General features: G+C 38.2%; 3 protein-coding genes across 3 annotated transcripts; all 3 read left to right on the top strand.

Moving 5' to 3' along the window:
- The first annotated feature begins 578 nt into the window (after window positions 1-578).
- On the top strand, window positions 579-1,526 carry LOC122124328 (olfactory receptor 12-like). Its single transcript, XM_042699052.1, has one exon. It carries the CDS (start codon window positions 579-581, stop codon window positions 1,524-1,526), a length of 948 nt encoding a protein of 315 aa, XP_042554986.1.
- Window positions 1,527-10,005: 8,479 nt separating this feature from the next.
- LOC122124326 (olfactory receptor 12-like) lies at window positions 10,006-10,953 on the top strand. Its single transcript, XM_042699051.1, has one exon. It carries the CDS (start codon window positions 10,006-10,008, stop codon window positions 10,951-10,953), a length of 948 nt encoding a protein of 315 aa, XP_042554985.1.
- A 14,460-nt stretch (window positions 10,954-25,413) lies between these two features.
- On the top strand, window positions 25,414-26,361 carry LOC122124325 (olfactory receptor 12-like). The gene has a single exon (XM_042699050.1). The coding sequence runs from the start codon at window positions 25,414-25,416 to the stop codon at window positions 26,359-26,361; it is 948 nt and encodes a 315-aa protein (XP_042554984.1).
- The last annotated feature ends 1,046 nt before the right edge of the window (window positions 26,362-27,407 follow it).

Genomic DNA, 27,407 nt, shown 5'->3' with positions numbered 1-27,407 from the left:
ATCCTTCTCAGGACTATAGATATTGTCCTGGAATCTGCATTTCCCTAAGGTACGGTTGGATCTCTATTGATTTCCAGTAATTATGACTGAAAAGGCTTGCCAATCAGTTTGAACTCATCACTAAAAATATTTCAAAAATATCAGCAACAGAAGAGTGGGATTAAGGGGAGGGAGTAGATGGAAGAAGAGAAGTGGGGAGAATACAGACATAAAATTCAATGTGTATCATACAAAATTAAGAAAATTGAGAGAAGTGGTAGGGTTGGGAGAGATGGGGGGGAAGATGAAAAGGGAATGTAGATCAAGATGCATTATACTCATAAACTTCTTTGTTGAACAGCAACTCCTTTGTACCACTATTAAAAGATAACATATGTGTGTATGTAAATCAACATATTAATTTGTTCACTTGTGTTTTATAAAACATTGGAACTAATATGATCTGTACAAGGAATCATCTCCCACGCTGAGTTACAAGCTTTGTTGTTGTTACTGATTTTTTTTTAACCAAAACAAGTATTGTTATTGCTCACTTCTTTCATTTTTACCATTTACCCAGTTCTATGTAAACAAGGGCTATGAAGAGTGATCTGAATAAGAATTACTCAGAGATCACTGAGTTTATTCTGCTGGGATTTAGAACTGCTCCCAAGCTCCAGATCCTCTTATTCTTCGTGTTCTTGGTCATCTACATGGCCATTGTGGTGGGAAATGTCAGCATGGTGCTTGTCATTTCCATGGACTCCAAGCTGCAAACACCCATGTACTTCTTCCTGAGAAACTTGTCCTATCTGGATCTCTGCTATTCCACAGTCATTGCTCCCAAAACTTTAGTCAATTTCTTGAGTAATGAAAAGAAAATTTCCTACAATGGCTGTGCTACTCAATTTTTCTTTTTTGCTCTGTTTGTCACCACAGAAGGTTTCCTTCTGTCTGTAATGGCATTTGATCGATTCTCAGCCATATGCTCTCCTCTTCTTTACCATGTCAACATGTCCCACAAAGTCTGTGTTCAGCTGGTAACTGGATCCTACCTTGGTGGCTGCATCAATTCCATAGTACAGACAGATTTCACCTTTAGCTTGAGTTTCTGTGGAGAAAACAGACTGGACCACTTCTTCTGTGATGTTCCAGCCCTGATCAAGATCTCATGTGCTGACACCTTTGTGAATGAGATGGTGCTGTTCATTCTCTCTGCTCTCATCATCATCTCCACCACCACGGTAATCGTAGTGTCTTATGGGTACATTCTCTCCACTGTCTTGAAGATTCCCTCCACTCAAGGAAGGAGAAAGACCTTCTCCACCTGTGGCTCCCATATAGCTGTGGTAAGCATCTTCTATGGAACTGTCTTCTTCATGTACGCCCAGCCTGGGGCCCTGTCCTCTCCAGAGCAAAGCAAGATTGTAGCTGTGTTCTACACACTTATAATACCAATGCTGAACCCTCTGATCTACAGTCTGAGAAACAGGGATGTGAAAGATGCAGTGAAAAGAATCATATATGAGAAATGGTCCTCCCAGTGATATTTACAAAGCCATTGTATTGTGGACAAAGTATGTATGTAAGAGTTCTATTCTTGTTCTTATGAAATTATAGGATGTCCAGATTTTTAGCTATGCTAACAAATATAATATTCTCACTTTTATGAAATAATAATTCTAATAATATGGATTCACACATCATTATTTTACCTTCTTAACATATAGATCCCCGTTTTATTATATAGTAACTGTAATTACTGTTAGTGTTAATTTAAGTAAGAAGTAATGAAATAGACTTGGGGCTGACTTGAACTCAGGATCTGAGTGCTTTCCCTGAGCTTTTGTGTTCAAAGCTAGCTCTCTATCACTAGAGCCTAAGCTTCTCTTATGACTTTTTGGTGGTTAATTGGAGATGAAGAACCACATGGACTTTCCTGCCCAGGCTGGCTTCACATTGAACTGCAGTCCTCATATCTCACCTTCCTGAGTAGCTAGGATTACAGGCATGAGCTACCTGCATTCAGCTGAAATATTGCTTCTTGAATGACATTACTCATTACTATACAATTAATACATAAATCCATATCTCCATGTGTAATCTGTATGTTTTTATTTTTTTATTGTGAAAATACTGTACAGAGGGTTTAGAATTACATGAGCAAGGTAATGAGTACATTTCTTATCAAGCATTGTTGCCTCCTCTTTTGTTTCCCCTTCCCATCCCTTCCCATGACTCCTCTCCTGCTTCCCCCCCCCCAACACCATGACAAACTTGTAATGTTAGTTTTTCAACATAACGTCTTGTACATCTCATTGTTGCAATGGGTCCACCTGTATCCCTATTTAAACAATTTGCTTTTTCCCTTCTCCTCCTCAAATTATACCAACATCAAATCTGTATCTTTTTATAAGCTTGAAATGCACTGTGTTTGTGGCAAAATGTAAGGGCAATGACGATAAAGAACACCCTGAATTAAAGTACGGGTTTCCAATGTTTCCAGATGCTCTCATCCTGGGAGGAAACACATGTGTTCACAGTAGATCCACAGTGTACTGTAAAGAGGCAAATTCATGTGAAAAATTCTAACAATAACAGTCTACTGAGATATATTATCCTCAAATGTTGTAATATATGGTTAAAAAATCTCATACATAATAACCATGGAATGTGTAGCATACATTATAGTATTGCCATTTTAAAGTGGGTAAAAATTGGAATGTCAGTAGATGAATTAATTTGTGAGAACCTTATTTCTAATTTTTTATTATTTTATTTTCCACATTCAGATATTTTCTTCTATATATACATATTCTAGTACCTTTGGAATAGTCAGAAAACACAACTGCACAATTTTGAAATGTTTATTTTTAAAATAGAGGTGAAGACACAGAGTAAGTCTTGTAACAAAACAAATTTGTTATCATTATTGTGCCTATACTTAAATTTAGTTAATATAAAAGTTTTCTTTATGGTAAAGAGTGAAGCTCTAATTCAAGATCATTTTCACCCTTAACCAATTTTTTCAAAAATAGAGATAGGATATGAGAGTTTTATTTTGCTTTCCTTGGGTTTAATGTGTGGGTGTATTATATTATATTATATATGTATATATATGTATAGATTGTGTACTTTAGTTATATATGTATATATATACATATGTAGATATATATACCTATATGTGTGTCTATGTATTTGAATACTACTACAAATATATTCTTGTTTACTGCAACACTATTTACAAAAGCTAAGTTATGTAATTAGTCTAGGTGCCAATTAACAGATCAATCAATGGTCAGTGGAAAATACAAATGTGAGACATTTACACAATGAAGTATTATTATCAGCTTTAAAGAATGTTACTACACTATTCATGGGCATTCGATGAAATGAGAGAACATCCTGAAAATAAAAATTATTCAGACCCAGAGGGATAAATGCCACATGATTTTTTAAATGTCAGTTCTTAATGTAAGAGGGGAAGAAAGAGTTGAACAAGAATCTGGGTGTATGGTCAAAACACTGGGAGGTAGAGGAAGGAAAAGAGAAGAAGAGAAGGGAAGATGATTGAAGCCCTTTATATGTGTGTTTAGTACTTGAGTAAAATTTACAAGAAAATGAGAATGAAAATGGATAAAAATAATTTTACAGTAGATGATAATAAACAAAATACATTATATGCACTTATTTTAAAAATTCACAATAAATGGGGGCTGGGAAGGTGGCTGAGTGATAGAGTGCTTGACTGGCATGCATGAAGCCCTGTGTTTGATTCCTCAGCACCACATAAACAGAAAAGTGGCACTGTGACTCAAGTGGCAGAGCACTACCCTTGAGCTGAAGAGCTGAGGGACAGCGCCCAGGCCCAGAGTTCAAGCCCTGCAACAAACTCAAAAAAGTCACAATAAAAGCTCTCAATTTGCACAACTAATATATTGTAGTAAAAATTTTAAGATATGTAAAATGCAGGTATGAGTTTAATATGGCCATTTCATTTCTTTTCATTATACCCCTCATGGTTATATAACTGGAAGTAATAGTATATTTTTCTTACTGTTTAAAGAAATAACATACTATTTTCCTTGATTATTATATTAATTTGCATTCCACAAATTGATGTATTTTTTCAGTATGTTTACTATAGCTTAGCAAAAATAAGATCATGTGCTTAACTTCACAATGTTAATAAGTTTGGAGCAAAGAGAGGTACAGAATTTTCTAATGTCAATGATCATTGAAATTTTTTTTTAATTTTTCTTTCCAACAAGGATACTTTATTCTAGCATGAATAAATGTGATAACCTATTTTTGTATATATTTTTATTGTAAAAATAGTGTACAGAGGGATTACAGTTACATGAGTAAGGTAATGAGTACATTTCCTATCAAGCATGGTTACCTCCTCCTTTGTTTTTCCCCTACCATCCCTTCCCTCCCCACCTCCTCAACACCTCCCTCCCCCCCCACCCTGAGTTGTAAATTTCATTTTCAACATAGTGTCTTGTACATCTCATTGTTACAATGGGTCAACCTGTATCCTTATTTCAGCATTTTGCTATTTCCCTTCCCCTCCCCAAATTAGAAAAATGTATATACAAGATGCAGGACACTGGAATCAAATACAGTAAAAACAGGGGTTATACCATGGGGGAAGAACATATAAGAGAAACAAAAAAAATCACATGGTACATTATAAATACATTAAAAGCAACAGCAAGAAAGATAAAAGCACTTGTGTCTCTACCTTGGGGTTCATTTCCCTTAGCATTATCTTATATGTCATATGTACATAGCTTTTTATCTTTTCTGCTTGTCTCAGACATATACTAGTTATTGCAAATAAGGGAAACCATGGGACCTATGTTTCTTTGGGCTTAGCTTACTTCACTTAATATAATTTTTTCCAAGTCTTTCCAGTTCCTAACAAATAGGGCAGTGTCATTCTTTCTGATAGAGGCAGAGAATTCCAATATGTATATATATATATAAACACATTTTCTTGATCCATTCATCTACTGAGGGGCATCTGGGTTGCTTCCATATCTTAGCTGTGGTAAATAATGCTGTGATAAACATAGTTGTGCTGGTAGCTTTAGTATAACCTTGTTTGTGATCATTTGGGTAAATGCCCAGAAGTGGAATTGCTGGGTCTGCTTTCTAAAGTAGATGAACAAGTTTACACTCCCACCAACAATGCAGTTGGGTTCCCTTTTGGCCACCTCCTCTCCAGGATCTGTTGTTGTTCAATTTCTTGATTATAGCCATTCTAACTGGGGTGAGGTGGAATCTCAATGTTGTTTTGATTTGCATTTCTTTTATGGCTAGAGAAGCTGAGCATTTCTTCATGTGTCTATTGGCCATTCTTATTTCCTCCAGAGAAGTTTCTCTTTAAGTCTTTAGCCCACTTGTTTATCAGTCAGCTGTTTCTTTGAGGATTTGTTGTTGGAGGATTTAATTTTTTGAGTTCTAAGTATATGTTAGATATGAGACTCTTGTCCATTTTTCATCACTCCTTTTCTTGGATTTGAACTCAGGGCATCTCACACTTGCTTGGCTAGAACTCTACCACTTGAGTTTTGCCTCCAGCCCAGCTTGTTGCATGGTGTGGCTTTAAATAGTAATCCTGTAATCTCAATCCAAAGCAGCTAAGATTACTGATATGAGCCACCAATGCTCTGCTCATTGTCCAGTCTTCAGATTCTAGCTCACAGTTCCCATGTGCTATTTCACGTTCTATTTGGTATGATATTATTGCACAGTATATTATCTTGCTGCCCTCATCTTTGAAAGCTAAAAACCTAAATAAGACAATACGTTTAAAATGATATCCTTCCCTGGGCTGGGAAGGTGGCTCAGTGGTAGAGCACTTGCCTTGCATGCATGAGACACTGGGTTCAATTCCTCAGCACCACATAAGCAAAAAGAAAAAAGCCAGAAGTGGCGCTGTGGCTCAAGTGGTAGAGTGCTAGCCTTGAGCTGAAGAGCTGAGGGACAGCGGGCAGGCCCAGCGTTCAGGCCCCAGACCCAAAAAAAATAAAATAAAATGATATCCTTCCCTTATAAAAACTTGTGATTTACAGAGCAATTTTCTTAAAATTTTGGCTACAAACATTAGACCCATAGAAGGCAGGAATACAATGTTTACCTCAATCATCAAACACTATTCAGAAAATTCAAAGGAAAAGGAAAATATGCTATATTTACATATGATGTGGTTTTTCAACCATCCTATACCATATTAAATACTGAGTTTTAATTTTTATGTAACTTGTTATAGCCACAGTTATATGTTACAATTATGACTTTAATAAGTCAAGTTTCCTCCTTTCTGACAGAAATATAACTCACTTAAAATAGAGAATTAATGTGATTGCTATTATCTTTGTATTTGTTTTTGCCATTCCTGGAGCTTGAGCTCAGGGCCTGTGCTCTGTCCCTGGACCTCTCTATACTCAGTGCTAGCACTCTACCGCTTGAGCCACAGCATCACTTCTGGCTTTTTCTAAGAAGTTTATTGGAGATAAGAAAGAGTCTCATAGACTTTTCTGCCTAGGCTGGCTTCAAACTTTGATCCTCAGATCCCAGCCTTCTGAGTTGCTAGGATTACAGGATTGGGCCATAGGTGCCCAGCCCTATTATCTTCTTATCTATTTTTATATCAACTTTTCTTTGAAAGATATACATCATTTGTGTTGGTTTGCCAGCTGTCACTCAGCGTTTAAGTTTAACAAATATTTATAGCTTGTTTCTATAAGTAGTGTATTTTTGCCTAACAGAATTACCTATCATTTAGTTGTTATTTTATGATAAGCAAATGATGCATATTTTTCAGAAAACATAATACTATCATTTAACAGATGACAAATAGGACTTTACTGTAAATTTTTAGAAAATAATATATATTTTATAGGTCCATATATACAATGATTATTTTATTCCTTCTCTCCTCCATTGGATTGTGGGTTTTTGAAGTACAGCGATGGACATAGACACAGACACAGAGCAATTGCTCAACAATATGACATAAAAATTATTTTGGTTCATGAATTATAAACTGGAGGAAAGTGTGGGAGAGCCCGTCATTGAAAATGCTTCCCTGGTGTTCAGAACATTTCCCACATCTGAGAATTTCAGAATTAATGATAATCAGGAAAATAAGAAGGGGGAAAAGAATTTCTAATTGAATAGTGTCTATTTTAGATTTTCTGCTGAACTTCAGTCCCGTTATCATCCAGAGAGCTCTTTTACCTTTTTAATGTTACCAACTTTCACAAACTTACAAAGTAGAAGTTTTCTCTGATTATTTTTCCTTTTTCTCCCATTATGACATAAAGTATGTTATCAAAGAGAGAGACATTAAATTCCCAGCCAATGCTTTCCTTGGAGGAAGGGATATCCATGCCTTCGATTTCCCTCCCCAGGAGAGAATTTCTCTTAGGACTCATCCCAGATCTATTTCTTCATTGATTCCATGAACTCCAAAAGGAAACAAGAAGCACAGAAAGAGTAAGACATGAGCTATCATTTGGGTTGCTACTAAGTTTCAGTCTCAGTCTAGTCCAGGAGAAGATGTAGGAAAACATCCCATTAAACAAAGGTTTGTTTCTTTAGTTTTACTTTCATGATTTTTTTTTTTAGTGGGAGGGAGATGTACTTGAATTCATAGATGGCATGGCATTTATAAGGACAACTAATAAAAATGATGGAGAATGCCTCCTATTTGAATTTTTACGTTTTTATCTTCATCCCTTGATAGGAGCTCAAGGGTCTTGCACTTGCTGGCAAGCACTTTCACCACTTGAACAACAACCCTTTTGGCTGTAGTTGTTCTTGGAGAGCACCTTGCATTTTTTCCAGATGAGTGCACACTGAGAGCCACTTACCAACTTCTTCAGCAAATGCAGTCCATCATTCATTCTACAGGTAGAAATGGGTTTTCTAACTTTTATGCCCGTGTGAGCTTTGAACCAAAATCCTTCAACTCTTTCTTGAATGCTTTGGATTAAAGACACCTGACACCAGGCTCTACCTGTTCACACCCCATTTTTTTAATATAGTTTGGCCTACATTCTTAAACTGTGTTTCAATATTTCTACTGAAACCAGAAACTTGGTCGTGTGAAAAATCAATTTAAAGAAAACATGCATATTTATAGACAAGAGGCCCTGCCATAAATAACTGTGTCCATTTCTTTGCCTTCTAATGTTGACCAGCCACTGTTTCTGTCAAGTAAATCCTTGAAACTTAATATTGTATCTAAATCAATTTGATTATAGCATACTTCCAAAGGTACAAAGCTACCTTAAAATGTCAAAATTAGTGCAACCATTACATTGATAACAATAAAAGTTATAAAACTACTATTCTAATATAGAATTTATGCTTTTAAAATATATAATATGTTTTTAATATATAACTTATGTTATAAACATTTTCGTATAATTACACCATTTGAATAAATGTGTACAGTTTTCTTTTTTTTTTTTTTTTTTGTCGGTCGTGGGGCCTCTTCAGCTCAAGACGAGCGCTCTACCACTTGAGCTACAGCGCCACTTCCGGTTTTCTGGTGATTTATTGGAGATAGGAGTCTCACGGTCTCTCCTGCCCGGGCTGGCTTTGAACCGCGATCCTCAGATCTCAGCCTCCTGAGTAGCTAGGATTACAGCCCGGCTTATGTGTACAGTTTTCTATATAGGTAAAAATTTCAATATTATATAATTTATTGATTATTGTTGATGCTTGCTTACCATTTTCTTGTAAATTACTGAATGCAATGCTAGTTAAGTTGCTTAAATTTCTTTTATTAGTTTCCCATTACTTTACTACATTGTATAATTAGAATCAAAATATCTCCATTGTATATTACTTAAAAATACATGCTAGTCATAATTATAATAAGGCTAAATAAATATAATTGAAATTTGTGTCAGTACTGATTGCTTCCTTTCATTTTTTACCTTGATACTGTTTTTGAGCTGTACCATGTACCTTCTTTTTGCCATTCGCATGTTATTTTGTATATGTAATTACTTTTCTTCAGAAGGAAGCAAAATCTCTGCCAAGATTTTAGAAACCTCCTTGAGCATTGCCATGTCCAAATAAAGGAAAATGGGGAGCAATGTCAGCAATAAGAATTATGACTCAATTTATACTTATGAATTTATAATGTAATTTATTCACCATATTAAAGGTGGACATATAGGAAGAAAAGAAGGAAAATTACCAGGAAGAAAAAAAAAAAACGAAAGCAGTAAGGAAGAAATCTGAAACTACATTTCTTTTCCTTTAAGTAATATCAAAAAAAGCCCATGCTGAATAATTATACCAAAAAGAATTTTTAGTAATTATACCAGAATGAATTAATATCATCATAGGGAGGACAATAATCAAAAAAGAACAATGAAAGATATCTGTACAAAATAGTGGATCTTGGCTGAGGACCTCAGGGCTCTTCTTATTTAAAAAAACATGTTATAATGCCATATGCCATTTTTCTACACTAAATGGAAAAATTCTATCACTTTTAAAAAATGTGAAGGACATTATGCTATACAGGTAATATTAATGATAATATAATATGCTGTGTCAATAATATTTATTATACCGTGTTTATAAATTGTGTACCCTGAGGTAGATTACTGAATCGATGTGAAATATCTTCATCTAAGCAAGGAAACTAAATGGCAATTGATGACAAATGTTGGAAAAAAATCATTTCTACTGATTCCAAATACATTTCTAAAATCTTGATTTCTCCCAAAACAACCTTTCACAGGGCTGATCTCCATCCCTTGCAGGTAAGAATAGAAAAGGAGGGACCATCAGATTGAACTCATCAGGAAATTTTTTTTAAATAGTAACATACTCTTGATATTTAGTGGCGTTTTATAAAATTCTGACACTAATATAATAATCTTTTCATCGACAGGCTTCATTGTGTGTTTTCCTTTGTACTAAACCCAGTAGTTGGGCCACTCACTTAATGTCATTTTTCCATTCCACCAGCTTTGCCTATATGACACTATGGACAATTTGTCCAGTAGGAATTACTCAGAGGTCACTGAGTTCATTCTGCTGGGATTTAGAACTGCTCCCAAGCTCCAGATCCTCTTATTCTTCGTCTTCTTGGTCATCTACATGGCCATTGTAGTAGGCAATGTCAGCATGGTGCTTGTCATTTCCATGGACTCCAAACTGCAAACACCCATGTACTTCTTCCTGAAAAACTTGTCCTGTCTAGATCTCTGCTATTCCACAGTCATTGCTCCCAAAATGTTAGTCAACTTCTTGAGTAGTGAAAAGAAAATTGCATACAATGAGTGTTTGGCTCAGTTTTTCTTCTTTGCTTTATTTGCCACCACCGAAGCCTTTCTTCTGTCTGTAATGGCATTTGATCGTTTCTCAGCCATATGCTCTCCTCTCCTTTATCATGTCAACATGTCCCACAAAGTCTGTGTTCAGCTGGTCACTGGATCCTATATCTGTGGAACCGTCAATTCTGTAATACACACAAGTTTCACTCTCACTTTGCGTTTCTGTGGGGAACCCAGACTGGACCACTTCTTCTGTGATGTTCCAGCCCTGATTGGGATCTCATGTTCTGACACCTTTGTGAATGAGATTGAGCTGTTCATTCTTGCTTCTCTTATCATCATCTCCACCACCACAGTAATCGTGGTGTCTTATGGGTACATCCTCTCCACTGTCCTGAAAATCCCCTCTGCCCATGGAAGGAGAAAGACTTTCTCCACCTGTGGCTCCCATATAGCTGTGGTGAGCATGTTCTATGGAACTATCTTCTTCATGTATGCCCAGCCTGGAGCCCTGTCTGCTCCAGAACAAAGTAAGATTGTAGCTGTGTTCTACACACTTATAACACCAATGCTGAACCCTCTGACATACAGTCTGAGAAACAGAGATGTGAAAGATGCAGTGAAAAGAATTGTATGTAGGAAAGGGTTCTCTCAGTGATATTTACAAAGCCACTGTGTTGTGCACAGTTTATTTTGTATGTATACAAAAATGTGAAAGTATAACCTATCAAAGATTTTTATCATTTGCATTATAATTTTCTTTTTATGAAATAATACTTCTAATAATATGGAGCCACACATCATTATTTTGCCTTCCTAGCATATATATATATATATGTATATATATCTTCAATTTTATATAATAACTATAAATATTTGTATTGTTAATTTCAGTAGGAATCAATGAAAGGATTCTTTTATAGGGGGTGTGCAGGAGGGACCCAGTCCTGGGGCTTGGCCTCAGGGTCTGGGCACTTTCCCTGAGCTTTTCTGCTGAAGGCAAAACCTTCAGCTGCTAAAGCCGCAGCTTTTAGTGGTTAATTGGTGATAAGAGTCTCATGGACTATCTGCCCTGCATGGCTTCACATTGAGCTGTGATCCTCAGATCTCAGCCACTTGAATAACTAGGATTATAGACATGATCTACTGTTGACCAGCTGGTAATTTATTTCTTAATGGATAAGACTTGTTGTTATTATACAGTTACTATATTAAAGGCATCTCTCCATGTATAAACTTTATACTTCTTACAAGTTGAAATACACTGTGTGTGTGGAAAAATGCAGGGACAATGCTGATTAGTACACTTCTGAATTAAAAGCACAGGATTCCGAAGTTTCCAGAGCCTCTTATCATGTGTTTGTGGCAGACCCATACTTACTGTATGATACAAGAGGAGTATTCACATTATAAATTGTGATATTAACAGTCTAAGACATAATTCTACATGATCCTCAAATGTTACATTATATGTAAAAAAAGAAAAACAAACCCAGATATATAAGGGCCTCAAAATAGATTCCACAGGCTTTTTTTATTGCTATTTGGGGAGTAGGAGGGGGGGATGGATAACAACAGCTGAATTAATTTGATAGAAACTAACTCCAGCCTGCTTCCAAATTTTTTGTTTTATTTTCAATATTCAGTTATTTCCATATACCCATATTCTAGTACCTGTAGAATAGTCAGAAAACATAACTGTGCAACCTTGAAATGTTTATTTATTTACTTTGGTCAAAGGGCCTGAACTCTGGGCCTGGGCACTGTCCCTTAGCTCTTCAGCTCAAGGCTAGCACTCTACCACTTGAGCCACAGCGCTACTTCTGGTTTTTTCTGCTTATGTGGTACTGAGGAATCAAACCCAGGGCCTCATGCATTCAAGGCAAAGCACTCTACCACTGAGCCACCTTCCCAGCCCAAAATGGTTTTTTTTTGAGTCGATGTTATTACACAGAGTGAGATCTGTAATATAACAAATTTGAAAGTACTGCCATAGTTATTGTGTCTTCACTTAAATTTAATTAACATCAAAGGTTTATTTTTCTTTACAACTGAAGCTTGAATTGAAGTTCATTTTCACTCTTAACCAATATCTTCAAACATAGAGATAGGGTACAGGGCATTTATTTTATTTTTCTTGTGTTTGTGTACACACACACAAACCATATATATGTACATATGTGTATATGTATATATGTGTATATTTACATATGTGTTTATTTACATATGTATATATGCAAATTTGTGTGAATACTAAAATAAACGTATTCTTGTTTACTGTAGCACTATTTCAAAAGCCAAGTTATATAATTAGTGTAGGTGCCAATCAACACATCAGTGGTCATTGGAAAAAATGAATGTGGTATACCTACACAATGAAGTACTATTACCAGCTTTAAAGAAAAATGACACTATATCATTTTTAGGGCATTGGATGGAACTAGATATAATGCAAAATAATTCAAACTCAGAGGAGCAAATGCCACATGATATTTTTAAGAATAGGAATTCTGAATATAAATATATGGTTGAATAAGAATGTGGGTTAGTGGGGTGACAACAGTGGGAGGGAGGAGGGAAAAAAGAAAGGAAGAAGATAATTGAAGTCCTTTAGATGTGCATATAAAATCTGAGTACATTTTTTAAGAAAAATGAAAAAAGACACACATAATAATATGTTAGAGTTGGGTGATTTTAATCAAAATACATTAGTTGCATTTATTAAAATATTACAATAGAAGCTCTCACTTTGTACAATTAATATGTACTATTAAAAATTTAAAGATATATAGAATGTAGGAATCTCTCCAATATGTGCATCTCATTGCTCTTGGTTTTATTCCTCGTGGTAAGGTAACTGGATCTAGTAGTGTGTTTGACAACTGTTTAGAGGAAACAGGATACTATTTTCCTTGATTACTATATTAATTTGCATTCTAGCCAATTGATATGTTTGCCACAGCTTAGGGGAAAATGTCATATGTTTAATTTCACAATGTCAGTAAAGTTTGGAGCAGAGTGAGTTATTAAATTTTCTAACTTCAATGATCTTAGAAAAAAAATGTATAAGATTTCTTTTCCAACAAGGATACTTTATTCTAAAGTCAATAAATGTGATGACTGACGGGAAAATGGAGGCGAACAGAAAAGGAATAGACCCAACTCCATCATCAACAGGCGAAGACTGTTTATTGAGAAACAGCAGGGGGGGGGGGGGGGGTATAGACCTTCCTGAGGGTTTGGAGGTCGTGCCAGAGAGGTGGGACAGGAGCTGGGTTTTTATAGGAGGTCCAAGCAAGGAGGCAGAGGCTAATGAAAAAGCCACTAGGTCAAGGGAGGTGGGGGCTTTTCAGTTGGGCCCACAATGGGGTGTTTACAGCTGGGCTTAGGAGGATTGCCCTGCCAGCACATCACACAGTTCTGTATGGACCTGTGACAATAGAGTGGGGTCAATCCTTCAATGGCCTATTTTTCATGACCCCTTTTCTTGGATTTAAACTTAAGGTCTCTCACCCTTGCTTAACAAGAGCTCTACCAAGCTTTCAGCCCAGCTTGTTGCCTGGTCTGGCTTTGAATGGAAACCTTCTAAATCTCAATCACTGGAGCAGCTAAAATTACTGATAGCAAACCAGTGCTCTGCAGGTCATCCAGTCTTCTTCATATTCTAGTTCTCACTTTCTATGAGCTATTTCATATTCTGCTTGGTATGATATTATACCAAAACATACCATCCTGCTTCTTTCCTCTTTGCAAATTAAAAACCTAAATAATTCATTACGTTTTAATACAAAAACCATATCCCTCCCCTTATGAAAGTGTGATTCATGGGGCAATTTCCTTAATATTTTGTCTACATACATTTAGAACCACAGAAGGTAGGATTAATTAGAAATTACTAAACACTATTCAGAAAAAAAATCAAAACAAAAGGGAAATCTGTTATATTTGTGTTCCACCCATGATATGAGATATTAAATACTGATTTTTAATTTTTATGTAACTTGATATTGAAGTGAGGAGGCTGAGTTAAGTCATTTCTTGCAGCCATCCTGGTGCCTCTTTCTGGGTGGAAGGAATTCTCTGCCCAGTGCTATTCATTGAATATAGATGCCTAGCTCAAGGTGAACTAGGAGGGTTTCCCAGGCCATAGCCTTAGGAAAGCTTTGATATAGAGAAGGCTCTGGTTCTGCATTGATTAACTCCCTAAATGGCTTGAATCACCAGCCTCTGATTAGCCTCTAAGTATACCCTATATGGAAGGATGAGGCCTATCTTTCCTAGATGGAAAAGTTCTGCTGGTACTTGAGTATGTCAATTTAAGGTCTGGCATCTTGTCTTCATGGGAGGTGAGGGGAAATTGAGGGAGAAAGGGGTGCGAATGCAACACCCTGACCTCAGGTGATGGGCATACCTAGCACTTGGCTGATGGCTTCCTGGACCTGTCAGTCCAGTGCCTGGGAATGAAGCCAGACAGACTAGGGAAAAATGAAGTACAGTCAGCTAACAGCAGATACAGGAAATATTCCTTGCTGTGCGTAAGATTAAGGGAACAAAAGTCGTTTTAGGGGAAATGAAGCAGTATAACTTAAGGAAACAGGCCTGGTGAAATCAACTCAGAAATGGTGTTCAGAATCTTAGAAATGCTATCTATGCTCCAAAAAGAGACAACTGAATGCATTCTTTCCTGAGGGATGCATTTCTCACCCAAGAATTCACAACTGCCTGACAGATGCCCCAAAATACAGACAGCAGGGCATCTCTTTGTTTCAAAGATAAGGATCTGTTTTATGGTAGGATGCATTCTTACCTATAAACTCAGAGAATAACACAGGTATGGTTGGAGCAAAGACAAAATACCTAGCTTTGCATTTTGAAGCCGGACTCCCTGCCTTTACCCTATAAATACCCAACAGCCCAAGGAGCCCGTTGGCTGTCTCCTTGTTTATATGTCTGTCTCTCTGTCTTTCTCTTCATGTGTTTATGTCTGGGTCCCTATGAGAGCACCCACAATCTGCTAGAGGGTGCCCCTGTACTTCTGTTTGTCTACTTTTTTGTCTGTCTGTTTCCTTGCTTGCTTACTTAATAAAGCTCTGCCAAGTTTTCTTACCATTGTGACTTGTCCAGAAATTCTTATTCTGCGAACAAAGTCAAAGACCCTAAGTGAAGAGTGTTAGGTTTTTAAAAAGAGGTAGCCGAGTAAGAACAGCACCAGCACGCACGTGGTATTCAGGTAAGGGGTAGGTTTATTCAGTAGACCTGCTGGGACCAGGCAAGGTTGGCACTCCACGTGGCTGGGAAAGGCCTGGGAAGGAGAGAGCTGGGAAAGAGAGGAAAGAGCTAGAAAAGAGCAGAGAGAGGGGTAAGAACAGTAGCACTCACGTGGTATTCGGGTAAGGGGTAGGTTTATCCAGTAGACCTGCTGGGACCAGGCAAGGTTGGCACTCCACGTGGCTGGGAAAGAGAGAGGGAAGAGCTAGAGCAGAGAGAGAGCTAGAAAAGAAGAGCAAGAGCTAGAAAAGAACAGAGCGAGAAAGAGAGAGAGTCTGGGCCTGGGCTAGGCCTTATGTAGGGTATGGGCGGGGAAAGGTGTGGCCACATCAAATTCAGATGTGACCTCAGCGGATGCAGATGTGACCTCTTCCAGGTGTCCCAGTTGCCTAGGTAACGCAGGTAATGGGTGGAGACTTTGCTGCGAGGAGGGTGGAGTCTGCTAGCCATCCAAGAGCGGACCTTACATTCCAGCCTTTTAATAATCATGAAATAGGGCGCGGATTCTCTCTGGCTACTTCCTGCTGACAAGGGGCGTCGACAATAGGGGTAAAAGGCTGGAATTTGGTCTCCTCCCAGAGAAGGCAGTGAGCACCAGCTGTCCCTTGGTGGTGTGAGTCCTTAGGTGAAGTCTGGAGAAGTCTGATGAGCATTGAGGGGCTGGAAAAAAAAATACTAAGCAGCAAATAAATGACAAGAGGAAGGACTTGGGGCTGAAAATGTTGGTAGAAATGTCCCTAGATACTTCTGACATCTGGCGACTAGGTAGAGAAGTCAGGGGACAAAGGCAAGAATATAAATTCCTGTTCCATTAATAGGTAGACAGGTATAGACATTGGCTGGGTAGGCTTCTTACTTCCACTGACCTCCAGGCTCTGGTTAATTTTGAAAGGGCAGGCACAAAGTAGCTGATGTGACATTATCTCCTCTTACTCTTCTCCATGTTCCCTTGTTCCCCAGACTGGCTGAGTCTAGGTGCTCATTGCTGGGATGGCTTGTCCCAGTTGGTATTCAAGATTTGAACTCAAGGCCTGGGCACTGTCCCAGAGCACTTCTGCTCAAGGCTAGCACTGAAACACTTTGAGTTATAGTACCACTAGTATTTAAGGAGGTTTGAACTCAAGGCCTGGGCACTGTCCCTGAGCACTTCTGCTCAAGGCTAGCACTGAACCACTTTGAGTTATAGTACCACTTGCAGAGTTTAGCTGGGAGATGGAGTCTTAGGGATTTTTCAGCCTGGGCTGGCTTTGAACTGCAGTCTTTGCCTCAAAAGCCCTTTATTATTTCCAATTAAAGCAACAAGGAGATCAAGTAGAATAAGTAGAGCTTACCTGGTTCTTATCAAGAATTGACCAACAAATATTCTGCAATGACAAAACTCATTAGATGTGATGAGAATTTTAGCATAGGTATGCCCAGTATTTTAGTACCATGTAGTCAGTAGTAGAATACACAACACAGAACAAAAAAGGCAAAACTCAAAACCTAAAATTTTGACGTTTAGACATCTTTGCTAACAAAGCACATTAGATGGTTGGGCCTCGGTTACCAGGGCCTGTGAAAAGAGCAACTTGTTAGCAAGGCACCTTAGAATAGATGAAGTAGTAAACTTAGTGGAAGGTTAAGGGTCAGATGGGGCCAAACCCTTAACCCACCACGTGGCCAAGATGGCGAATTCAAGATGGCGAATTTCTGAAAGAATGCAAAGAAAGCCTGAATAGATTAAGCCTACATTGGCTAGCCTTTGAGAGGGAACCTAGAGGGTGGTCCCTGGGACCCAGCCTGCGTCGCACTCTTCAAGGCACAAGCCAAAAAGTTGTAGAAAAAAAAGGGTAGAAACTTGCCCATGAATGGCAGAGAGCAAAGAGAGCCCGAAAGTAAACAGACTTCTGATCATTTACCATTGCAGTAGCAAAAACTGTACTTCTGAGAATGGCATAAAAATGAGGCTCTCTGGCTTTCCAGGGAGCGCAGGAGACATTTCAAAGGGGTTTCACGGCTCAGGTGTGATTCGTAGCACCCCATTAAATGAGTAGAGTCAGTCTGGTGAGTGAAGGAGAGCTGACCAGGCAGAAGCGGCGTCCCGACTTCCCCCAGAGCCCTCTAGAGAGAAATGGCCAAGCCCCCAAAACCAAGCGTCCTCGGCTTCAGAGGTGACCGGCCTTTCAGCTAAAGGCCGTAGGAGCTCTCTGGCGTGGCGCCACGTCTGGACAGAGACTGAGTAACAGAGAGCCGTAGAGTAGTTTCACTCACCAGAGTAGAGAAGTGGTGTGGACGTGGATGTGAAGGCAGCAATGGTATCGATGCACTGATTCCGCCGCAGACAGACTGGTTCGCAAAAGGCCGTCAGAACTGTGGGTATTCCTCAGAGCAAAAAGGGAAGAACAAAAAAAGAAAAAAGAGGAAAAAAACAGAAATCCCAGCTTTCCTGACTATAAGCCTTTATCCGAGTCACGGCACCATTTATGTTAGGTTTTTAAAAAGAGGTAGCTGAGTAAGAACAGCACCAGCACGCACGTGGTATTCAGGTAAGGGGTAGGTTTATTCAGTAGACCTGCTGGGACCAGGCAAGGTTGGCACTCCACGTGGCTGGGAAAGGCCTGGGAAGGAGAGAGCTGGGAAAGAGAGGAAAGAGCTAGAAAAGAGCAGAGAGAGGGGTAAGAACAGTAGCACTCACGTGGTATTCGGGTAAGGGGTAGGTTTATCCAGTAGACCTGCTGGGACCAGGCAAGGTTGGCACTCCACGTGGCTGGGAAAGAGAGAGGGAAGAGCTAGAGCAGAGAGAGAGCTAGAAAAGAAGAGCAAGAGCTAGAAAAGAACAGAGCGAGAAAAAGAGAGAGTCTGGGCCTGGGCTAGGCCTTATGTAGGGTATGGGCGGAGAAAGGTGTGGCCACATCAAATTCAGATGTGACCTCAGCGGATGCAGATGTGACCTCTTCCAGGTGTCCCAGTTGCCTAGGTAACGCAGGTAATGGGTGGAGACTTTGCTGCGAGGAGGGTGGAGTCTGCTAGCCATCCAAGAGCGGACCTTACAAAGAGTTCCTATATTTAAAGGGGAGCTTCAGTAAACCTTATCTCTGTCTGGTGACAGGACTAGGAATTTCCTGTGCCCCTGCCCTCACCCTATTTAGGCCTAGAGCTAGAGCATAGGCACCATTACACCATGCCACGTCTCCCTGTTCCATCTGGTGTCCTGTCTCCTGGTTCTTCTCCGGTCACCATAGCATTTGTTGGTATTGTTTTTGTTCTTTCTTTCTTCTCTGGCCAGTTTCCTAACCCTGTTAAGTGGATTTATGGGCTGCAGGTCTTTGTTACTGACAGTGGGCTGCCTGCAGACTGCTGTGTAATAAAGACTCCAAGATTCAATCCTTGAAAATGTGGCTTCTCTGATCAATTACATCACAACAATATAGCTATCATTACTAAAGTCAAGCTTCCTCCTCTCCAACAGAAATGCAACTCATTTAATATAGAGAATTAATACCATTGCTATTATCTGTTTTTTTCTTCTTGCAAGTCCTGGAGCTTAAACTCAGGGTCTGGGCACTGTCCTTGAGCCTCTTTGTGCTCAAGGCTAGCATTCTAACACTAAAGCCACAGAGCCACTTCTGGCTTTTTCTGAGTAGTTTATTGAAGATTAGAGTTGAGTGGACTTTTCTGCCCAGGCTGGCTTTACCCTGTGATCCTCAGATCTCAGCCTCCTAATTAGCTATTATTATCCAGAAGCCTCCTCTCTGATAGCTTAGCATGCTCTTTCCCTAGGCAATACTAAGCCCAAGTAGTAAAGGCATTAGCCTTTACCTACCCCCTTTCCCTGAGGGCACTCTCCTTTGGGGTAGCTATAACCATATAAGGTAATAAGATCCCCTAAATCTCATAGGTCATATGGGTCACCTGAGAGGTCACTCCTTTGGGGCAGCTATACCCATATAAGACAGCAAAATTCCCCAAATCTTGGAGGTTATAAAGGTCACCTGAGACAGGAGCCAGCACTTCTCACTCCTCTCTTGTGAGAAAGGGTCTTGCCAGTCCCTTTACCAGCAATAAACCTTTTTTGTTCTTTGTACCTGGATGTCTGTATGGTTTTCTGGCAAAGTCTAATTTGCTCTAACAGCTAGGATTACAAGTATGAGCCACTGGCACTCTCTGGGCTATTACCTTCTTATCTACCTTCTTATCAACCTTTCTTTGAAAAACATATGTCGTGTCATTTGTGTTGGTTTGCCAGCTGTCACTCAGCCTTAAAGATTAACAAATATTTATAGCTTGTCTTTTATAAGTAGTGTATTTTTGCCTAGCAGAATCATTTAGTTATCTTATCGTAAGCATATGATGCATTTTTTTCAGAAAACATTATTCTGTTACTTAACAGATAAGAAATAGGACTTTACCATAATTTTATAGAAAACAATATATTGTTTATAGACCCATATATACAATAATTATTTTATTCCTTGAGTTAAATCTTTCTTTATAGAATCATATTCTTTAATCTTGAAACATACCATTCTATAGTATTACATTTCCTTCTGTCTTCACAACACCAAGTCCCTCCCAAACTAAGTCTTTCTACAGGATTCCCTCACTCCTTTCCTCCTCATACATATTTGTGTGATATCCATGGATTTGTTGTTTAATTTCTCTCTCTGCTTTGACCATTACAGTGAGGAATTAGGTTTCACCCAAATCACAATGTATATTCTAATTTGCTGCATATTTCATTTTGCTTAATGTTATCTATCCAAATGTCCTCAGAAAAGTTTGTTCATGGTGAAGATTAAAGAAATATATTTCACACTGTTTATTTCATTTTGCTCAAGGCTATTTACACAAACGTTCTCAGGAAAGTTTCCTTGATCATGAAGATGCATCCACCTTCAGAAACTTACTTGAGTTTTTATTTTCCAATAATTTCTATTTAAATCTTGTTTTATATGCTCATAATATGACACTTTTAAATTTGCATCAGCTTACTTAAACTTTTTTTCTTATTCTTATTTTTTATTTAAATTTTATTGTAAAGGTGATGTACTGAGGGCGTTACAGTTACATAAGCAAGGTAAAGAACACGTTTTCTTTTAAACAGTGTTACCGTTACCATCATTTTTCCCACATTCCTCTCACTCCCCACCCCTCCAAGTTGTAATGTTCATTTCCAACATAGTGTCTAGTGAGTACCACTGATGTAATGTTCATTTCCAACATAGTGTCTAGTGAGTATCACTGTTGAATTGTTTCACCCTTTGTCCCACCAATTCTGTGATTCCTCTTTTCTTTACCAAATCAGATAAACCTGTATACAAGACAAAGTACACAGAAACCAAAAACAGTGATAACAGGGAATAAACCAAAGAGATTTTAAAAAGAAGAAGAAGAAATGACTCCAAGCAGCACAATGAAAATAATATCTTGTTTCCATTTCTTGGAGTTCATTTCGATAAGCATCATTTTATATGGTTATATGCATAAGGTTTCAATCCAACCTGTCAGTTTGTGAGTACAATGCATGATACTCAATGGCACCCTTCCATCTTTCCTCCTCATCTCTCCCAAATTTTCTCATCCCCTTAAGTTTCCTGGTTTCACTCTCACATATGTACATTGTGAGCCCATTGGCTCCTTCCTTCTATGCCTCTGCCTTCCCTCCCCTTGGCCTCATGCTTAACACAACATGGCTTTTATATCTCTCTCCTCCATTAGATTGTGGGCTTTTGAAGTACAGCCACAATTGCTCAACAATAATGTGTCCAAATCAACTTGGCCCATGAATTATAAACTGGAGGAAAGTGTGAAAGAACCCGTCATTGAAAATGCTTCCCTGGTGTTCAGAACATCTCCTACTTGGGGAAATTTCAGTATTAATGAAATTCAGGAATATAAAGGAAAAAAAAGAATTTCTTGCTTAAATAAGGATACAGGTTGACCCATTGTAACAACAAGATGCAAAAGACACTGTTGAAAAATGAACCTTAGTATATGTCTGAGACAAGCAGAAAAGGTCAGCTAAGATGATGTTAAGCGAAATGAACCCCAACAAGTGTTTTTTTTTTCTTTCTTGCTATTGTTTCTAATGTATTTATAAGATACTATGTGATTTTTTTGTTGCTTTATATGTCCCTCCCCCATGGTATAACCCCTGTTTTCACTGTATCTGGTGCTGGTATAATTAGGGGAGGGGAAGGGAAAAGACAAATTGTTTAAATAGAGATACAGATTGACCCATAGCAACAATGAGATGTACAAGACTCTATGTTGAAAAACGAACTTTACAATTTAGGTGGGGGGGGGGGTGTAGTGGAGAAGGGGTGTAGCTAAGGAGGTGGGAGGGAAGGAATGGTAGGGGAAAAGCAAAGGAGGAGGCAACAATGCTTGATAAGAAATGTACTTATTATCTTGCTCATGTAACTCTAACCCCTCTGTACAATATATTCACAATTAAAAATATGTATTTAAAAAAAAGAAAAATGAACTTTACAAGTTAGCCAGGGGGGGAGGGAGGGAAGGGGGGGATGTAGTTGTGGAGGTGGGAGGGAAGGGATGGTAGGGGAAAAGCAAAGGAGAAGGTAATAATGCTTGATAGGAAATGTACTCATTACCTTGCTCATGTAACTGTTACCCCTCTGTACAGTATTTTTACAACAAAAAACATACAAAAATTTTGGAATTCATTTTCATAAAGATTTTTTAAAAAAGAATTTCTTGTCTAACAGTTTCTGTTTTAGATTTTCTGCATAGAATGTCAGTCCTGTTATTCTCTAGAGAGCTCTTTTACCATTTTAATGTCACCAAGATTGGCACATTTGCAAATTAGAAATTGGTCTCTGATTACTTTTCTTCCTTTTTCCCATCCTGACCTAAAATGTTACCTATGAGAGGGACACTGAATTCCTAGCCAATGCCTTCCCTGGTGGAAGGAATGCCCACCTCTTTGCTTCCCATCCCCAGGAGAGAATTTCTCTCAGGACTCATTCCAGGTCTATTTCTTCACTGATTCCATGAACTCCAACAGGAAATAAGTGTAAGAGTGTAAGTGTAAGACATGATCTATCATTTGATTGCTACCAAGTTTCAGTCTCAGTCTCGTCCAGGAGGAGATGTAATCTGCTGCAGAACACATCGCATTAAACAAAGGTTTGTTTCTTTCTGTTCTCTTTAGGGGATTTTTTTCTTTAGGGGAATGTGCTTAAATTCACAGATGATATGGCTTTCACAAGGATAAGCAATAAAACACATGGAGAGGGCTGAGAAGGTGGCTCAGTGGTAGCGTGCTTGCCTTGCATGCATGAGGCCCTGGGTTCGATTCCTCAGCACTACATAAGCAAAAAGAAAAAAGCCGGAAGTGGTGCTATGGCTCAAGTGGTAGAGCGCTAGCCTTGAGCTGAAGAGCTGAGGGACAGCGCCCAGGCCCAGAGTTCAGGCCCCACAACTGGACCTCCCCCAAAAAAATCATGGAGAATGCCCCCTACTTGAATTTTTAGATGTTTTTGTCTTCATCCCTTGATAGGAGCTCAAGAGTCTTGCACTTGCTAGCAGGCACTTTCACCACTTGAATACCAACAATTTTGGGCTGTAGTTGTTTTTGAATAATGCCTTGCATTTCTCTCAGGATGATCTCACATTGAGAGCCACTTATCTAGCTAGGTCTTCAGAAAACCCAGTCCACCATTCATCCTACAGGTGGAAATGGAGTTTTCTAACTTTTATGCCCATGTGGACCTTGTCTCACGATCCTTTAGCTCTTTCTTAACTACTTTGGATTATAGACATGTGGCACCAGGCTGGACCACTGCACACCCGTATTCTTTTACAGAGCTTGCTACATTGCTAAACTGCATTTCAATATCTCTAAACTGTGTTCAACATTTCAATTAAAACCAGAAACTTATTTGTGTCAAACATAAATTTAAAGAAAGCATGCAGGTACATAGTAAAGAAGCCCTGCTACAGGTAAGTGTGTCCATCTTTTTGCTTTCTAGTGTTAACCAGCCATTATATCTGGCAACCATTTTCTTAAGATTTAATACTGTATCTAAACCAATTTGATTATAGCATACTTCCAAAGGTACAAATTGTCTTAAAATATCAAAATTCACACAATAATTACAATGATGATAGCAACAGAATTTATAAAACTGCCACAGCTGGTGGTTCACTCCAGTAATCCTAGCTACTCAAGAGGCTGAGATCTGAGGATTGTAGTTCAAAGCCAGCCCCAGCAGAAATGTCCATAAGACTCTTATTTCTAATTAACCACCAGAAAACTGGAAGTGACACTGTGGCTCCATTGGTAGAGCACTAGCCTTGAGCTGAAGAGCTCAGAGACAGCATCTAAGCCCAAAGTTCAAGTCCCATGACCAACAACAACAACAAAAAAGAAGTTATAAAACTGCTATTCTAATACACAGTTTACATTTTTAAAATTATACACTTTGTTTACATATATAATTTTGCTATAATTACACCATTTGAATAAACCTGTTGTCAGAAATTTGTACAGTTTTCTACAAAGGTAAAAATTTCAATATTATGTAATTGATTGGCTATTGTTGATGTTTTCTTGCTATTTTATTGTAAATTGATGAATGTAACCTAGTGAAATTGCTTAAGGCTTTTTATTACTTAGTTTCTATTTCCTTTCCTACATTGTAAAATTAGAATAAAAATATCTCCATTATATATTACTTAAAAATACATGCTAGTCACAATTATAAGGCTAACTAAATATAATTGAAATTTGTGTAAGTACTGATTTCTTCCTTTAATTTTTTTCCCTTGATACTGTTTTTGAGCTGTACCATGTACCTTCTTTTGGCCACATGCATGTTACCTTGTATTTGTAATTACTTTTCTTCCGAAGGAAGCAAAATCTCTGCCAAGATTTTAGAAACCTCCTTGAGCATCTCCATGTCCAAATAAAGGGAAAATGGGGAGAAATGTCAGCAGTAAGAATTAAGAGCCAATTTATATTTATGAATTTTAATGTAATTTATTCACCATATGAAAGGTGGACAAATAGGAAGAAAAGAAGGAAAAGTGCCAGGAATTTTAAAAATGAAAGCATAAAGGAAGAAATCTGAAACTACATATATATAACAAAGGCCAGGTAGAATAATTATAACAAAAAGAATTTTTAGTAGATTAATTATACCAGAAAAAAATTAATATAAGCATGAGGATAACAATCATGAAAAAAGAACAATGAAAGAAAAATGTATAAAATAGTGGATATTGGCTGAGGACCTGAAGGCTCTACTTAAATAAAAATATGTTATAATGCCATATACCATTTTTCTGCATTAAATGGAAAAATTGTCTACACTTTACAAATAAAATAAAATACATTGATTTTCTTCTATCATTGTGAAGTACATAATGTTATACAGGTAATATTAATCATACTATAATATATTGTGTCAATTATATTTACTGTACTATATTTATAAATTATGTATTCTGAGGTACATTACTGTATCTATTTAAAATATCTTCATCTAAGCAAGGAAACTTCAAGCATGGATAAATGTTGGAAAAATAATTTATTACTACTGATTCTATATACACTTCTAAAATCTTGATTTCTCTTAAAGTACCTTTTCAAGGCGTCATCTTGCAGGTAAGAATAACTGAAAAGGAGCAACCATCACACTGAGCTCACTAGGAAAAAATTTTAAAATAGTAACACACTCTTGTTATTCAGTGGTGTTTTATAAAATACTGACACTAATATAATAATTCAGAATATTTTCATCGACATTGATTCAGTATATGGTTTTCCTTAATACTAAATCAACTAGTCTGGTGACTCCAATACGTCATTTTTCCATTCCACCAGCTTTGCCTACACATCACTATGGACAATTTATCCGGTAGGAATTACTCAGAGGTCACTGAGTTCATACTGCTGGGATTTAGAACTGCTCCCAAGCTACAGATCCTCTTATTCTTCATCTTCTTGGTCATCTACATGGCCATTGTGGTGGGCAATGTCAGCATGGTGCTTGTCATTTCCATGGACTGCAAACTGCAAACACCCATGTACTTCTTCCTGAAAAACTTGTCCTGTCTGGATCTCTGCTATTCCACAGTCATTGCTCCCAAAATGTTAGTCAACTTCTTGAGTAGTGAAAAGAAAATTGCATACAATGAGTGTTTGGCTCAGTTTTTCTTCTTTGCTCTATTTGCCACCACCGAAGCCTTTCTTCTGTCTGTAATGGCATTTGATCGATTCTCAGCCATATGCTCTCCTCTCCTTTATCATGTCAACATGTCCCACAAAGTCTGTGTTCAGCTGGTAACTGGATCCTATATCTGTGGATGCATCAATTCTGCAATACATACAAGTTTTGCTCTCACCTTGCGTTTCTGTGGGGAACACAGACTGGACCACTTCTTCTGTGATGTCTCTGCCCTGATCGAGATCTCATGTGCTGACACCTTTGTGAATGAGATGGTGCTGTTCATTCTCTCTGCTCTCATCATCATCTCCACCACCATGGTCATCATGGTGTCTTATGGGTACATCCTCTCCACTGTCTTGAAGATCCCCTCCACTCATGGCAGAAGAAAGACCTTCTCCACTTGTGGCTCCCATATAGCCGTGGTAAGTATCTTCTATGGAACTATCTTCTTCATATATGCCCAGCCTGGGGCCCTGTCCTCTCCAGAGCAAAGCAAGTTTGTAGCTGTGTTCTACACACTTATAACATCAATGCTGAACCCTCTGATCTACAGTCTGAGAAACAGAGATGTGAAAGAAGCAGTGGAAAGAATCGTATGTGGAAAAGGATTCTCTCAGTGATCTTTCCAAATGCATTATTTTGTTTACAAATTTTATTTTGTAATAGTTGTACTCTTGTTCTTATGAAATCATAGGCTATCAAAAATTTTATTGTAATGGGGCTGGAAAGGTGGCTCAGTGGTAGAGTGCTTGCTTTGCATGCATGAGGCCCTGGGTTCGATTCCTCAGCACCACATAAGCAAAAAGAAAAAAGCCGGAAATGGCACTGTGGCTCAAGTGGTAGAGTGCTAGCCTTGAGCTGAAGAGCTGAGGGATAGCGCCCAGGCCCAGAGTTCAGGCCCCATGACCAGACCCAAAAAAATAAATAAATAAAAAAGATTTATTGTAATAAATATAATTTTCTTTGTATGAAATAATTCTAATAATATGGATCCACACATTCTTTTATTGGCTTCCAGCATAAATTTATATTTGATATAATAACTATAATTACTTGTATTGTTAGTTTCAGTAGGAATCAATGAAAGCATTCTTTTACAGGAGGTGTGCAGGAGGGACCCAGTCCTGGGGCTTGGCCTGGGCACTTTCCCTGAACCACAGCTCTATTTCTGGCTTTTTAGTGGTTAATTGGAGATAAGAGTCTCATGGGCTATCTGTCCTGCATGGCTTCGAATTGAGCTGTGATCCTCAGATCTCAGCCACTTCAGTAGCTAAACCTTCTTACAACTTGAAATGCACTGTGTGTGTGGAAAAATGGAAGGACAATGGTGATTTAGCACACTTCTGACTTAAGGCACAGGATTCCAACGTTTCCAGAGCTCCTTATCCTTGGAGGAAGCTCATGTGTTCACGGCAGACCTAAAGTATATGGTATAAGAGGCGAATTCATGCTAAAAATTTTTGACAATAACATTCTACAGGATCTGCATGATCCTCAAATGTTACATTATATGGTAAAAAATAAAGCATACATAATGACTACAAAATATTTACTGCAGCAGTTTTTATTGCTATTTTTAAGTGAGGAAATTGGATGTCAACAGCTGAATTAACTTGGTAGAAACTAACTCCAGCATTCTTCCAAATTTTTGGTATTATTTTCAGTA

The sequence above is a fragment of the Dipodomys spectabilis genome, unplaced genomic scaffold, assembly GCF_019054845.1.
Source record: "Dipodomys spectabilis isolate Male_0828 unplaced genomic scaffold, ASM1905484v1 ptg000234l, whole genome shotgun sequence".
Classification (NCBI taxonomy): Eukaryota; Metazoa; Chordata; class Mammalia; order Rodentia; family Heteromyidae; genus Dipodomys; species Dipodomys spectabilis.
Note: the sequence above shows the minus strand (reverse complement) of the source record. Positions and strands in the feature narration are given on the sequence as shown.

Coding starts and splice junctions, on each gene's coding strand:
- LOC122124326 (XM_042699051.1), top strand. CDS start 10,006: ATGGACAATTTGTCCAGTAGGAATTACTCAGAGGTCACTGAGTTCATT.
- LOC122124325 (XM_042699050.1), top strand. CDS start 25,414: ATGGACAATTTATCCGGTAGGAATTACTCAGAGGTCACTGAGTTCATA.
- LOC122124328 (XM_042699052.1), top strand. CDS start 579: ATGAAGAGTGATCTGAATAAGAATTACTCAGAGATCACTGAGTTTATT.